Consider the following 13,884-nt stretch of genomic DNA (forward strand, 5'->3'; position numbering starts at 1 on the left):
TGTGAAGATTCACACACTGTGAACCGAGTTTGATTTGTTGCCTGGCAGTACAGGTTTCAAAAAGGTACAGGCTCCCTTCCTTAGCATGGAAGGGTACGAAGACGCGGCCAAAGACGCGGTTGTTTCAAAAAGGTATAGGCTCCCTTCCTTAGCATGGAAGGGTACGAAGACGCGGTTGTTTCAAAAAGGTACAGGCTCCCTTCCTTAGCATGGAAGGGTACGAAGACGCGGCCACACAACACGAATTTACTTGATATTTCAGAACAGGTTAGATTACGGTGACAGCACGGCAACAAACAAACGTACTAAAATGATGGTGGCACACTGTGAACCGAGTTGGATTTGTTGCCTGGCAGTACATGCTTCTGCCTATTTCAGAACAGGTTAGATTACGGTGACAGCACGGCAACAAACAAACGTACTAAAATGATGGTGGCACACTGTGAACCGAGTTGGATTTGTTGCCTGGCAGTACATGCTTCTGCCTGGACTCTCTGTCCATCAGCATGGGCTACACGTGCCTCAGCTTCTTTGATGATGCGGCGAGCTGAACCTGAGAGGGGAGGAGAGGGAGCACCATTCAAGTTGACGGTTGCAGCTTGAAATTCTGCTAGTAGACGCTCTGCTTGTTTTAGCCATTTCTGTAACCACACGTTAGATGAAAAAAAAACCAACGACCCTAGCGCTGGCACAGCACAGTAAAAAAACAGACCTGAAAATGAGAGTGGCCACCAATAAGTTTTCATAACCGTCTCAACCTTTCCCTTCCCAACTTCAGCTGAAGCAAACACTACTAGTAGTATGCCTCCGAGTCCCCATCTGTCTTCAACGCCGTCAGATATAGCCGCCCACAAGCGGAACGCCCAAAGAAAGGCCCAGGTGGCAAGTCAAGATTCCACTGGCAAAAAAACCGGCAATACAGAAGAGAGTGAGTACATCCATAGGCCAAGAAAAATGCGATGGACTCACAGTCATCACCAAGAACCACTGCAGCGGTCATCCAAAGTAAAGGCCTTAGAGCGAAAAAGTTAGTACAGGCAATTGGAGAAAGCAGTCATTGACACACCTTGTTTCAGTCTGGAATGAGACAACGACCAATACTCGTAAGCGCGCACCCACAGTAACTGCGCTACAATCAGTACCAGCCGCCAAGTTAGCGCGAAAGAATGAGACAACGACCAATACTCGTAAGCGCGCACCCACAGTAACTGCGCTACAATCAGTACCAGCCGCCAAGTTAGCGCGAAAGACACCTGCAGAAAAGTTAGACAATGGTTAGTAGTTGCTTAACAGATCAGTATGAGAGATACTCAACAGCGGATCAAGTCAACGGTCATGGTCAAAGTCAAGGCCGCGATAAGAAAAACAGCAAGCTGCCAAAGTCAGTCGCAGTGTCAATCGAAGATAACGACTCTGTCAGTGAATACGGAGAGAGTGATCATGACACCGACAAATCGGACGATAATGCGGAGGTTCCAGAAGACGATGATGAGGACTTAGTACCCTCCCAGAAGGAACTGATTAAAGAGGTGAGTCGTCACTTAGCTACCCAAAGTTGAGAATGATGAAAAAAATGACGCACCTTTTATTTAAGATTCCCTACATGATGCCTCCTCGTGCAGCTAGATCTGCCAGCGCACTATCGCAAACCAGCAAAACATTGTCGAATAGTGTTCGGATGACATCTAGCGGGGTTTCTGACGAGTCTGAGTCAGAGTTGCAGTTTGCTGACAAAGACACGGAGTCTGCCAGTGACCGCAGTGACAGTCAACGTTCCAAGGCAAGTTATGATTACCGCGAGCCTTCATCACTCACCAACTCGAAACCACAGCCAAGCAAGAAGAAGAAGAAGAAAAGGAGCAAAGTAGCAGAAGCACGTCAAGAAATTGAGGTGATGTGTTCTACTCTACTACGCTCCCATCACTCTGTCTTACTAATGAATATACTGTTTTCTAGAGGCCCAAATTCGCAGAGTCGCGGCAGCTAACAGACGAGGCACTGCCAGCCTCCGCCGATAAGGAGTTGTCTGAACACTCCTTTACATGGCCTATATTCACAGATCTAGTCTACTCAGCCGATAGCTCGATCAACCTCAAGGCTCAGAATACTCGGATTCAGCAGGTGTTGAAGACTGCCGTCTTTGAACTCAAGAAAGCCTCTATCTTCGACAACGCATTTCCCAACATCACTCAGAAGCGCAAGATGGCTCTCGATGCAGTTTATAATGCTGCCGGGAAGCATAAGGAATATGCGATAGCAAAGAGGATCAAGCATGACTTTGATTATGCGGTGGCTCTCGCTGGAGTGGTATGTACACTTCTTGTATGTTACTGGACATCACTGACATCCTCACAAGCCGGAGGGACGGCTTAGTTCCTTCCGTACTAATCTCAAGAAACTCGCGCATCAAATTGTGGTCTCTCGTTTTGGACTCAAGAAAGGCTGCGGTGACGAGGTAGACGACCTCATCAAGGGTCACAAGTATATTTTCCCAACCGACGCCAAGGTCTGTTCATTTTTTCGTTATCTATCTCTTCATTTATCTTATTCTTATCCACCACCCAGGGTAAGGTCCTTGGGGACCAACCGTTTTGTGACGAGTCTATGGTTGACTCCATCCGTTTATCTTTTTTCGATGGTGAGAACTCAATTGGTGTCCAGTCCTGTGACGATTTTGTCTCGGTCTTGGATGGAAACAACGAGCCCGAGCTACCTGTTGCTATGGTGTGTTTGATTGCAACGCTTGTAGGTGCCGCTCTTGATAATGTTTACTCTGTTTGCTCACTACATAATGTTCTCTGCAGATTTACTCGATATTGAAGGATTGGAGCAGCGGGAACCCACCCTCAGGCGCACAAGTCAAATCATTCAATTCCTCCTTCCACATCAGTGTTTACAACGCTCACCAAGCGACTCTCACACGCATCTTTAACGGTAGTCGAAAGAAGTACCATGTACTGATGGCGCGTCTCTACAAGGCAGTCAGGTATGTCTTGCTCACGCGCTATTTGTTATCGTCGTGTACTCTAACTAATTCAACATTAGTGCAGTAGAAAGCTCAGAGCCCGCTGGTTCATTGGACGCCGCTTGTGATTACCTTGATCTTGATGCAATGGGTGAAGATTAATCAACCTTCCGAGTCATTTGTACATACTGGTGCTTTTTCGAGTCTGCTGATCTTTTTGCCGTCTTTCGGTTGTGATATTCTCGTTTAATTCTAATATATTTGATGTTCGTGTGTCTTCACATTGTTTGAATTCAAGATAATTCAAGATAATCAATCAGCAAATTCAAAGGATTTCAAAGGAATTCAAAGGAATTTCGACTGGAGTTGAATAATCTCGTTTACTTTTATTTCAGCGGAATTCAGAGGAATTCTCTGAAATTACCTTGATTTCGTGAAGGAGGTTTTCCCTGATGTATTCGTTTCGAATCTGAGACGCATCGACGAAAACAGCGTCCTCTTATACGGTGAGTCTGCCAGCAATAGCTTTGATGAAAAATATATACTTAAAGAACGAAAAGATTGCCGACGTTGACACGTCGTCGACGTTCTCCGTTTGGAGACGCTCGCACTCGATGTGCTCTATTCTTCGGCCGTATCGTCCTTTCCTTTCTCGGCTGGCGGCCCTCTCTCTCTCGGCCTTACTTCCCTCGGACACATCGGCTCTCAACATGACCAGGTTCCGCAAATTATCCTCACGTCTGGCCACTGTCAGTCACGCTCCATCACTTGTAGGTTTTCACTGGGAACGTTGAAATACTATCAAAACGATGAATAAACGCTAGCATTCCAGTGTATTGTCACTGTGTGTGAACTGTGTGGTGCGAAGATGCACGTGACTATGCTGTGCGTCAACACGCTGAAAAACTGGACCTTCGTATTGCCCATATCGTACATGATTATCTTCGTTTTCCCTTCTCCTTCAACGTTTCAACTCTGGTCTCCTCTCATTGACTATTGCACTTTTCGATTTCAGCTTCCCTAGTATTTCACGGTTGAATATCTCGGCTGCCGTGACGGGTCTCCAGTGTGACCTGAACCACCCCATCAATGCCTTTCGTACCATGGCACGGATCACACTCACAGACTGGTCATCCATGCCAGATGGTTGTCGCTACCCCTTAGCGAGATCGTCTCATCACCAGTCCTTTGTTCATGCCCACGAATGCCTCCCCTGGGCGTGGATCTTGGCACGAGAAACCCTATTTAATGTCGATTGCACGATTGTGCCCACTGATCAGTCTCACCTGCTTGAGGGACATATCAGCATGCTTCATATTCTGAACAGTTCTCCAAGGTTTGCTTCGTCCTTCCCGAGCGTTGCCTTGCCATCACTGACACGAAATGGTTTCACGCAGCTCTCTCACTTCGGATCTTGGTCTGCACAAAATACCGCCTCGCCTTTCCGTTTTGAGCCTGCGCATGACCTGACGACTGAACTGTCTGCCGCCGCACCATCGCTACGGCGTCATCTCCCTTCGTTGATATCTTGGCTGAGACATCTCTGCCTCAGCACGCTACTGAATGGATCATGCGGTGAAACACTTGCAGGCTGAAGAGAAAATCATAGCATTGTCATCCTTACATACCGCTCCCACGAACTCCTTCTCTCAACAACATCCCTTTGCTGCCTCAGACGCATCAATGCTCCCATCACCAGCATCACTTTTCCAGAGCCGGTCAGTTACGTCTGCAGCAGCGACACCCAATAGCCAGGTGGTAGTCTCACTGGCGAGTTATGGAACGTCAGCAGGGATCCTGCATGGCGAGCTACTGGGCATCATAGCCGCTGTTTTACTGTCTATTCACGCTAACCCACAAGAACCCTACTCCGTTTTGACAGATCACAAAATGCAGTCCACATGCTACAAGACGTTCTTCCCGGTGCTCTACCCCACAATCAGCCAGCACGTTCCTTATACCGCTGGTTGTTTTCACTTCTACACTCTCCAACACCCGCGCCCTCACTCATCTGGACTGCTGCTCATACCAACGGCCTGACGCCAGAATGTCTCGCCAACGATTATATTGATCGGATGGCCTCGGATGGCCTCATTTGCGCAAGAACGACGTGGTGTTATTCCCCTCTGCGCCCCTGACAACTTTCTCGATGGATGATTACACTATGTTTGCATCAGGTTATGGTTTTGTTGAAAACAACTTGTCCTCTTTCCTCATTTCTAGGCTGGAAGATTTTTTATGCGTCGAGGAACTTCTTTCGTCCAGCGCGAGCGACTGACTGTTGCACTATATGACAGTCATCGCCTGCCGGACTTCCCATACACCCGAGCATCTAGCTCCTTCTCTGCCGTTGTACAATTGTATGCCCAATCATCACAACTTGATACCGCAGAAGTGCGGCATCGGCGTTTTCGTGATACGCCGCCCTGGTGTCATTTCGGTTGTGACGCTTTTGAGAGCGTGCACCATATTTTTGCTCGCTGCCCGGCCTTCTTCGCTATCCGTCGAGCGCATAGCATGCAACTCTGTGACGAGACCTCTTCATTACTCGAGGGCGGGGTCGCCGATCGTGTGCGAAAGGCTTTGGAAGGAGCGGCTCAGCGCGTATTTTTTGACGACGCAGGGCTTTGGCCACAATATCAGACGCGTTTTTACGTGGGTGTGCTACCCACACTTGCGCGTATTGTGGGCAACATAAGTGAGACAGAAGTGGGTGTCTTACCCCCACAGTCTCATGATATGGGCAATATTGCGTCTAGTTGAGCCCAGCTTCGAAGATTTCGGCTGTCCAGTTGACTAGCTTAAGTACCTACATGAAATGTCTTGACATAGTACTAGTATGGTATCGCGCACTTGATGTTGTGTATCGCGCAGTTTATTAAAGTGGCATTTGGAGCATCATACGCTTGCACCAACTACTGATCCGACCCTGCATTATGATACAAGTTCTAAACTATGACGAACCTAGACGTCAGGTGTGAAAATTGCCGCTTGCCTCAGCTCTGTGATTCATCTTCACGCGCTTAATAGTTAACGTCCTGCTCAATCAGCGCGACGGCTCTTGAAGAGCGAGGCTTAATGGAACACTTGAAGGGTTTGGGGTGGCTAGAAGGACATACATCCAGATCAGCGCCGGACGTGATCAGATGTATGACATACCTGATTGTGCCTGACAATGGATCAACCTCAGGGGTGATCTCAATACCGTTCTCGACGGCCTTCGAGATATCGAACACGGCCAGTGAGATTACGGCGGACAACCAGACCGAGGCTTCAGCGAGGTAAATACCTGTAAACGAAAATGAATCCAACATCAGAATATAATTTGGGAGTCGGGTATACCTGGACAAATACTGCAGAGCAGAAAGTTAGCCTGGCACAAAACCCTATTGCATGCTTACCGTCGTCCAAAACCGAAGCAGATCGTGCGTGGGTCTGTCTCAGGCTCCTTGCCTAAAAAGCGTTCAGGATTGAATTGCGAAGGGTTAGCATATCTCTTCGGGTCGTTCATCATGAACCTGCCATCATATTCTGTTCAAATGTTGAATATGGAAAAAGAGGTGTACCGACCAGATGTTAGTCATGATCAAGGAACCTTTTGGGATGTAGTACCCGTCATGGATGTCGTCCTGAGAGACGCAGTGGGCAAAACCTGACATTGAAATACCGCTCGGCAACTCAATAATGCGTTAGATGAAATACACAAACCGGTAGGAATAACAGAATGCCATCGTAGGGTCTCTTTAACAAGCGCTCCGATGTAGGGGAGATAGTCTTGGTCGGCGAAGGAGGGAAGACGATCAGGACCGATGACAGCATCTATTTCAGCCTGAGCCTTCTTCTGCACGTCAGGGAATAGCATCATAGCTAGGAAGAATGCATCGATAGTAGCAACAGTCTGGGAAAAAGTGTACCGCTCTCAGAAGATGATTGTCAGAAATATAGAGCGAGGGACCAACTGTGTCAAAAGCACCGGCGTATAGGGCTGCAGCAGACCATTTCACGATGTGCTCGTCTTCCGCTGACAAACTATCATCTCTCAACAGATTCGAGGTGAAAGACTCCGGGGCAGTGCCAGCAGCCTGTGAAAGTCAAACTTTACCGCATACTTGCAGAATTATAAATGATTGTCACCATCTGATCCACGACGAACTTATGCGGTGCACAGACCAATTCTTCGAGGTTGTCGCGCCATTCGCGGGCCAGACGCTTGAAGCCAGCACCAGGGAACCATTCGGGGACCTTGATCACTAAAAGTGGTGAGGCCATTGGAAGCAAACGTCTGAATGATATGGCTTACAGAATGGCACAACATCAGCCAGGAAAGCCCCAGGAGCGGTGGCAAGCGACCACTGGGCCATAACGCGGTCTGCAAGGTCGACGAAGGGATCGTCGTTCTCTTTCACCTCGTACCCATGAGAGATGCGCAGAATCACAGCGCCAGCGGTGCTATAAAAATCAAGAACATGTCGATGCAATGATAAATGATACGTACTGTCGAACATGCGCCTGCAGTTGATCGGGTCTCGCGAGCACACGCTTGAGGAATCGGTGAGTCTCGACCTCCCCGACCTGGTTGTATATGGCCACAGCAGCGCGGGTGCCAATGACGCCGTGGAAATTTTTGCGGTGCAGGCGCAGCTGGTCGCCATAAGGGAGGAGAACCATAACATTCTTCCAGCCAATAAGTTCGCCGCCAACAGGAAGAATAGGACGGTCGGAGTAAATGGTGCTCTTGTTGTCCAGCATGTCCATCGCAGTCTTGACAGAGTTCACCACTACGATGTGTCGACCCAGAACATTAATATGCGAAATGTCACCTGTCGACAAAACGTTGAAATGTAAGGTTGTGTGAAACAAGAGACACTCACCATACTTATTACCCCAATCTGTGAAGGTGAGCCAGGGCCTGATGTAGGGCATGTCCAGGACGTTCCCAATGATAGGCCACCCCGGAGGACCAGGGGGATATGGAGGATTCTTCTTATTGAAGACCTGCTTAAGCAAATATACTCCGACACAAGCAAGGCATAGGTCGAGCGCAGTGACGTTGGTGAGAGCCAACATGATCTAGTACTAGGAGAGTAAGATCCACTCGAAAATGGGGTTGTAGTGGAGCTTGCAGGATGAAATCAAAGAGGTCTTATACTGACCATCTTATTTATAACTCTTGGACCCGTCACGAGGCTGCCCTATTTGAAAAAAGTACGGATAGGAAATCAATACCTACGTCAAGCATCAGTGATAAGACTCGGAGGTCAATATACCTGTCAATACCAAGTACCGTTTCGTACATTGCACTGTCACCTGTTGAAGTTAATACCGCCCGCGTGGTGGCGAATTTTTCGCTACCGTTAGATAGTGGGTGTTACAGTAGGACTCATCCGGTAGATGGCCACTGAGACCAACCTACGTAGTAGTAGACTCTTGGACCAAAGTCTTAGACTGATAACCAGTCTGTGTATGAGGCGAGCCGTCGTTGCAGTCTGTAGATGGGGCTAGGGAGCTTCGGTGCTGAGTTTGAACGGTGGTGATCTCCGTCGTGCACGGTGTAGCTTATTACCATACTTACTGTGATGGCAGTGACGAGCTCGCCCGCAAAGGGCTTTTCGATCTCAGACTCTCACTTTCTGCTTATGCCGATGCATAGGTTTGTATGTGTCCCAGCACAGACTGCATTTTGAATCTCGAAGATCTTGAAGCTTGAAGCTTGATTTTCGACTGACGTTCTGCAAGCCGACGAGTCGGAAAATAATACTGATAGCATGAGGTTCGGAACCGTTCGGAACGGTCCAAGAACTGATGGAGAACCAAGCCAGAAAAAACAGTTTAACCGAGAACCCGGATTATGACTTCTGTTCGGTTACGTTCAATGGTGTTGCTCAACTTGCTGTTTGCAATGATATCGTGCTCACGTGATCAGTATGCAAACGCGAAATGCCAACTATCTATATTTATCAACTCTTTTCTGTGGCAGTATCATTCCCCAGTACCGTACACTCCTCTAGCTATATATACTTTCATTTCTCCGCCAACTAAAATCACAAAAAAACTGTCGCTGGTGTTATTCGACGCAAAGAAGATCATCGAAACATTTTTGATTACACGGATGTCTCACTGCCCACATCCGATACTATCCCCAGTCCCTCGACCCCATGTTCTTGAATGGCTTTTGACTGATATCAATGGCCTCTCTCTCATGGAGATATACTGGGAGGGGTGCGCATAAGAGTCCTCACATCATTTTCCAGGTAAATTCCAAAGAGGATATGAAGACCGTGCACCACCTATCATTGCGCGAATGGTTCCGTATTCGCAATCTCGGTGGACGGCTTCCCATTGCGTCCAGAGGTCACCAGCGCAAAAGTCTCTCGCAGTTTTTAAAAAAATAAAAATCAACCGGATATCCCTTCGCAACCGTAGACTAAAGTGAGCATACTTATTTCACGTCTACCTACACGCCAAGTAGAGCGCCGTTTCACATCGTGAAAAACGCAGGTCACTTTGCAAAAACTTCCTGTTGTGTCTTCGGGCGCCGGTTCCCAGCACTTCTGTTAGAACCGGTCATCTCGGTGACGCAATACATTCAGCAACGCCAAAACTGGAGTGAGAAGTCAGCAGGTTACTCCATGAAGTTGTCTGGGCGCAGTCATCGCAAAATAACGGAATTCAATAGGACTACTCCTTGAAGGAAAACGGTACCAGGACGATAAAGAGACGAGTGGTTTTCAATCCCTCGGAGGACCCTACTATTTCTGTGGGCATGAAAAATACGCGGTACCTGGTGGCCTACCTCTCCCATAGACACATCAATAGAAGGACGCAATAGCCATTCCTTATGTCAAGCCCATATGTCCTCACCTGAACAAATTGCGGCACAAGTTATGTTGACGGCACTAGTACTGAAGGAACATTCCCAATTTCCCATACCATACCTGCCTCTACTGTTACTCCGGCGCCGCCAAATTTGACTCTAGAAAAAGCAACACGCACGTCGCACATAGGCACAAGGTTAGGGTTACCCGGGAAGCTGGCGATCTCAAGATCGCATCCGTAGCCCTGCCACTTACATCAGCTACTCAACTGCGCATAACTCAAATCGAGCAGGCGGGCGTTTTCGTGAAGCACGGCGGATGAGTTTTCTAAAACTTATCAGGGTCGGTCGTGATTGAGGCCGAGATCATCCCACTAGTAGGCGCTCGGACGAATACAACTGGCAATGGCAAAACATCAGAGACCGATCCAAAAGCCTCTTCTGCTTCTTCACAAGGGTTGCGACTACACGGGTGAACTTTCGGAGGTGACATCGGGGTTGATCGGTTCACTGATGACGGTGTGAGATGGTGCATTCGGACTGGGAGAAGTTCGATGAGTGTGAGATGGTGCGTTCGGACTCGGAGAAGTTCGACGGGTGTGAGATGGTACACTCAGAAGAAGTTCGGCGGTCTGCCACGAGCTGTTAGAGTTTAAGTCGGAAGAACACTTGTTTGAGGCACGTGAACTTAAGGTGTCAGACAGGCTCGTTGTTAATCACTCGTACTCACTACCATGTGCATTTGTCGGTAAGTCAAGTGTCGTCATTATTAACATCGCATTGGCAGGTAGCAGTCAAGCAAGTTGTCAGACAGACCGTGTACGCTGTTGGTAGGCAATGGATGTTGAAGTCCTTATTTCTAGCACGCATCCATTGTCAGAACATTGCAGCGAAGGCACTGGGCAGCGACCGGTTAACCACGTGGATACCTAAACTACGGCAAATTCACAGAAATATCATTCGCACATTGTAGATTATTCCAACAAGATGAAGTAAGATGTCATAAATATACGATATCGAAATACACGACCAATCATCTTGCACATCCTCTGAGTGCAAGATACAAAATATGACGCACTGTCAGATGAAGTCGCAACCCAAGGCAACGGATGTATCCCTGCGTTGTTCTCCGGGTATCTCTCCGAGGTACTAAGCATCTTCCTGGATGAGCGCAAGGGACTGAGCAGAACGGGGCTTGATAGAGCACTTGAAAGGCTTGGGGTGGCTAGGAGTGTGTTTGTCTAAACCAGCACGGCAAACTACAGCGAGCGTGACATACCTGATTGTACCTGATGAGGGGTCAATCTCAGGGGTGATCTCGACACCATTCTCAACAACCTTGGAGATATCAAATACGGCAAGCGACATAGCGGCAGACATCCAGACAGATGCATCGGCGAGGTGGAGCCCTACGTAAGCGACGTCAGAAATGTCCTGAGGATCGGCACCCTCTTTCAGCCAACTAACCTGGGCAGATACTGCGGAGCAGAACGTCAGCGGTTTGTTTCCGAATAACAACTCAAGGCCTACCGTCTACCAAACCCGAAGCAGATTGTGCGAGGATCGGTCTCAGGCTCCTTTCCTTCCTTGGCCAAGAAGCGTTCAGGGTTGAACTCCGAGGGGTTGGCATATGTCCGAGGATCATTAAGCATAAACCTGCCGCAAATTCAATCTTGTCAATATGACGAATACAGGAGGATAGTACTAACCAAACGTTGGGTATGATCAAGGAGCCCTTGGGAATGTAGTACCCATCATGGATGTCGTCTTCAATAACACGGTGAGCAACGGCTGTCATTAAGATATCCCCTTGTCAACGATAGAACGCTATCAACAAAATACACAAACCGGTAGGGACGACGGCGTTCCAACGTAGAACTTCCTTTGCGAGTGCCTCAGTGTAGGGGAGGGAGTCGCGGTCCCTGAAGGAGGGAAGACGATCAGGACCAACGACGGCATCGATTTCAGCTTGAGCCTTCTTCTGCGCGTCGGGGAAGAGTGTCATCGCCAGGAAAAACGAATATATTGCCGAAACCGTCTGAAGAAGGCATGAGTCTCAAAACGTCATATTTGAAAATATGATGGTCGTTTCTAACCGTGTCGGCACCACCAGAGTACAAGGATGCAGCGGACCACTTCACGATGTGTTCCTCTTCGGCAGACAAAATACGGTCTTCTAACAGATTCGAGGTAAAGGATTTCGGAGCAATACCAGCAGCCTGTAGAATTGAAACTTCAACTCCTAATCAGAAAACTACGAATGTTAGTCACCATCTGATCCTTGACAAATTTGTAGGGTGCAGCGACCATCTCTTCGAGGGTCTCGTGCCATTCGCGTGCTACGTGCTTGAAACCAGCACCAGGGACCCACTCGGGTACCTTAGCCACTACAGACAGTCAGGATTTGGAAGCAATAGTCAGAATGCTATAGCCTCACGGGATGGGATGATGTCAACCATCCAGGCACCAGTAGCGGTGGATTTGGAGAATTGATCTACAGCAAGGTCCGCAAGGTCGACGAAAGGGTCGTTATGCTCCTTGACTTCATAGCCATGAGAGATACGCAGAATGATGGCGCCAGCGGTACTATTCAAATTCAGAAATCAAACATCAAGTATGAATAAGGATAGACAGCACATACTGCCGCACGTGTGCCTGGAGTTGGTCCGGTTTCGCGAGTACACGCTGCAGGAATCGATGAGTCTCTATTTCCTCGATTGGTTGGTATATGTCCATGGCGGCGCGACTACCAATGACGTGATGGAAGTTTCTCCGGTACTCGCGTAGCCTGTCACCATAAGGGAGAAGAACGAGAGTGTTCTTCCAGCCAACGAGTTCACCGCCCATAGGTAGAACAGGACGATCAGAGTAGACGGAGCTCTTCTTTTCCAGCATTTCCACCGCAGCCTTGACAGAGTTCAGAACTATGACGTGCTGACCCAGAACCTCGACATGCGAGATGTCGCCTGAACGGAGTGGTTAAAATGCATGTTTTTTGTGGTAGAACAGGAGACACCCACCATATTTCTTGCCCCACTCAGTGAAGGTGAGCCAAGGCTTGACCTGAGGCATGTCTGGAATATTCCCGATGAGAGGACGGCCGGGGGGACCAGGGGGGTATGGTGCGGGATTCTTCTGGGTAAATACCTGCTTTACGAGATACACGCCGACGCCAGCAAGACCAATGTCTAGCCAGGTAATGTCAGTGAGTGTCAACATGGCAGTGAAGGAGATAAGATATTTTCAATGACGAGTTGAAAAAGGGAGGGTACTTGAGCAAGTATGGAAGTTTGGACCTGACGGTGCAGGATGATATAGTATTTGCGTATAGGACCTTCCTCATTTTGTCGCAATCTTCTGGAAGCGCGAGAGCAGCTGATAATGGATGGTCGTAACAGTAGTCGTAACATACGCGTAAGGTGCTTGTCAACCGGATAATAAATTGGGACAACCTTCAGGCACCCGCGGGACATATTTGACGCTGGACATCTCTCACGGACAATGCCTGCCTATTCCTACTTAGTCTCCTCCTCGTGGTCTTCTTAGTGCATACAAAGGGCGCCATCCAACTGACTCTTCAGGGTCGTACAACAATTTATCATACCACATGTTTCATACTTGATCTTGGAGAAATATAATAGATCTTGCCGCAAAATAACATTACGATGCAAATCCGTGTATTAATATTCCTCAAAATGCAATGCTCTAGACGGTGATCCCATGCGCCGCAGGGATAGAGTAGCTATAGTTCTTCCAATGACCAGATTGGTGCAGATCATACGTTACAATGCAAAAAGAACGATTGACACCAAAGTATGGGGTGGTACATTCTGTGCTTCTCATCGCCCTCGTGGCACTCATGTCCGAACCGACTAAACTGCCTGAGCACTTTTAAGTTCCGTTGCAGATGAGTACTGCCGTTCATGCGGATCAGCGATAGATCGCGGCCCCGGTAAGAAAAAGAGAACTAACCTCATCCCGAACGTACTCCTGCGTGGTATCAATTTTAATTGAGATGTTATTCGGAATGCGCTGATATGATTCGATCATAGGTGAGCCAAGCCCTTTTGCAAAAAAAAAAAATTCTCACAACTTACCTTTTGCG

General features: G+C 48.2%; 6 protein-coding genes across 6 annotated transcripts; 4 read left to right on the forward strand and 2 right to left on the reverse strand.

Annotated features, from left to right (window-relative positions):
• Positions 1–801: 801 nt before the first annotated feature.
• On the forward strand, positions 802–3,246 carry F5891DRAFT_1169633 (uncharacterized protein; the record flags this gene model as incomplete). Its single annotated transcript, XM_041365492.1, has 9 exons — positions 802–928; positions 1,077–1,274; positions 1,318–1,529; positions 1,595–1,891; positions 1,957–2,307; positions 2,357–2,506; positions 2,566–2,745; positions 2,805–2,986; positions 3,046–3,246. 9 exons carry the CDS (start codon positions 802–804, stop codon positions 3,125–3,127), a joined length of 1,779 nt encoding a protein of 592 aa, XP_041233093.1. The 3' UTR covers positions 3,128–3,246.
• A 616-nt stretch (positions 3,247–3,862) lies between these two features.
• Positions 3,863–4,903, forward strand: F5891DRAFT_1002095 (uncharacterized protein). The gene is made up of 2 exons (XM_041360220.1): positions 3,863–4,301; positions 4,363–4,903. Exons 1-2 carry the CDS (start codon positions 4,069–4,071, stop codon positions 4,433–4,435), a joined length of 306 nt encoding a protein of 101 aa, XP_041233094.1. The 5' UTR covers positions 3,863–4,068; the 3' UTR covers positions 4,436–4,903.
• F5891DRAFT_374987 (uncharacterized protein) lies at positions 4,286–5,104 on the forward strand. Its single transcript, XM_041371618.1, has 2 exons — positions 4,286–4,301; positions 4,363–5,104. Exon 2 carries the CDS (start codon positions 4,529–4,531, stop codon positions 5,003–5,005), a length of 477 nt encoding a protein of 158 aa, XP_041233095.1. The 5' UTR covers positions 4,286–4,301; positions 4,363–4,528; the 3' UTR covers positions 5,006–5,104.
• A 99-nt stretch (positions 5,105–5,203) lies between these two features.
• Positions 5,204–5,728, forward strand: F5891DRAFT_1181797 (uncharacterized protein; the record flags this gene model as incomplete). The annotated part of the gene is made up of 1 exon (XM_041366065.1): positions 5,204–5,728. The coding sequence occupies one exon, from the start codon at positions 5,204–5,206 to the stop codon at positions 5,726–5,728; it is 525 nt and encodes a 174-aa protein (XP_041233096.1).
• A 130-nt stretch (positions 5,729–5,858) lies between these two features.
• Positions 5,859–8,277, reverse strand: F5891DRAFT_374993 (cytochrome P450). Its single transcript, XM_041371619.1, has 11 exons — positions 7,837–8,277; positions 7,461–7,785; positions 7,266–7,414; positions 7,100–7,215; positions 6,925–7,047; positions 6,674–6,863; positions 6,536–6,617; positions 6,367–6,483; positions 6,308–6,318; positions 6,125–6,254; positions 5,859–6,070 (listed from the first exon to the last, which is right to left on the reverse strand). The coding sequence occupies exons 1-11, from the start codon at positions 8,030–8,032 to the stop codon at positions 5,989–5,991; spliced, it is 1,521 nt and encodes a 506-aa protein (XP_041233097.1). The 5' UTR covers positions 8,033–8,277; the 3' UTR covers positions 5,859–5,988.
• Positions 8,278–10,698: 2,421 nt separating this feature from the next.
• On the reverse strand, positions 10,699–13,204 carry F5891DRAFT_1002108 (cytochrome P450). The gene is made up of 11 exons (XM_041360221.1): positions 12,800–13,204; positions 12,421–12,745; positions 12,217–12,365; positions 12,051–12,166; positions 11,876–11,998; positions 11,628–11,817; positions 11,489–11,570; positions 11,310–11,435; positions 11,247–11,257; positions 11,059–11,188; positions 10,699–11,004 (listed from the first exon to the last, which is right to left on the reverse strand). Exons 1-11 carry the CDS (start codon positions 12,996–12,998, stop codon positions 10,929–10,931), a joined length of 1,527 nt encoding a protein of 508 aa, XP_041233098.1. The 5' UTR covers positions 12,999–13,204; the 3' UTR covers positions 10,699–10,928.
• Between the last annotated feature and the right edge of the window lie 680 nt (positions 13,205–13,884).

The sequence above is a fragment of the Suillus fuscotomentosus genome (genome assembly GCF_016647785.1).
Source record: "Suillus fuscotomentosus strain FC203 chromosome Unknown F5891scaffold_3, whole genome shotgun sequence".
Classification (NCBI taxonomy): Eukaryota; Fungi; Basidiomycota; class Agaricomycetes; order Boletales; family Suillaceae; genus Suillus; species Suillus fuscotomentosus.

What these genes read in the sequence shown, in the direction of transcription:
- F5891DRAFT_1002095 (XM_041360220.1), top strand. Translation starts at nt 4,069, where the DNA reads ATGGCACGGATCACACTCACAGACTGGTCATCCATGCCAGATGGTTGT. An exon ending in ATTCTGAACAGTTCTCCAAG is followed by an intron (nt 4,302 to 4,362) that starts GTTTGCTTCGTC and finishes GGTTTCACGCAG; the next exon opens with CTCTCTCACTTCGGATCTTG.
- F5891DRAFT_374987 (XM_041371618.1), top strand. Translation starts at nt 4,529, where the DNA reads ATGGATCATGCGGTGAAACACTTGCAGGCTGAAGAGAAAATCATAGCA.
- F5891DRAFT_374993 (XM_041371619.1), bottom strand. Translation starts at nt 8,032, where the DNA reads ATGTTGGCTCTCACCAACGTCACTGCGCTCGACCTATGCCTTGCTTGT. An exon ending in TTGATCATGACTAACATCTG is followed by an intron (nt 6,484 to 6,535) that starts GTCGGTACACCT and finishes ATATGATGGCAG; the next exon opens with GTTCATGATGAACGACCCGA. An exon ending in CCATTGTCAGGCACAATCAG is followed by an intron (nt 6,071 to 6,124) that starts GTATGTCATACA and finishes ATGTCCTTCTAG; the next exon opens with CCACCCCAAACCCTTCAAGT.
- F5891DRAFT_1002108 (XM_041360221.1), bottom strand. Translation starts at nt 12,998, where the DNA reads ATGTTGACACTCACTGACATTACCTGGCTAGACATTGGTCTTGCTGGC. An exon ending in AATTTGTCAAGGATCAGATG is followed by an intron (nt 11,999 to 12,050) that starts GTGACTAACATT and finishes TCAATTCTACAG; the next exon opens with GCTGCTGGTATTGCTCCGAA. An exon ending in CCCTCATCAGGTACAATCAG is followed by an intron (nt 11,005 to 11,058) that starts GTATGTCACGCT and finishes ACACACTCCTAG; the next exon opens with CCACCCCAAGCCTTTCAAGT.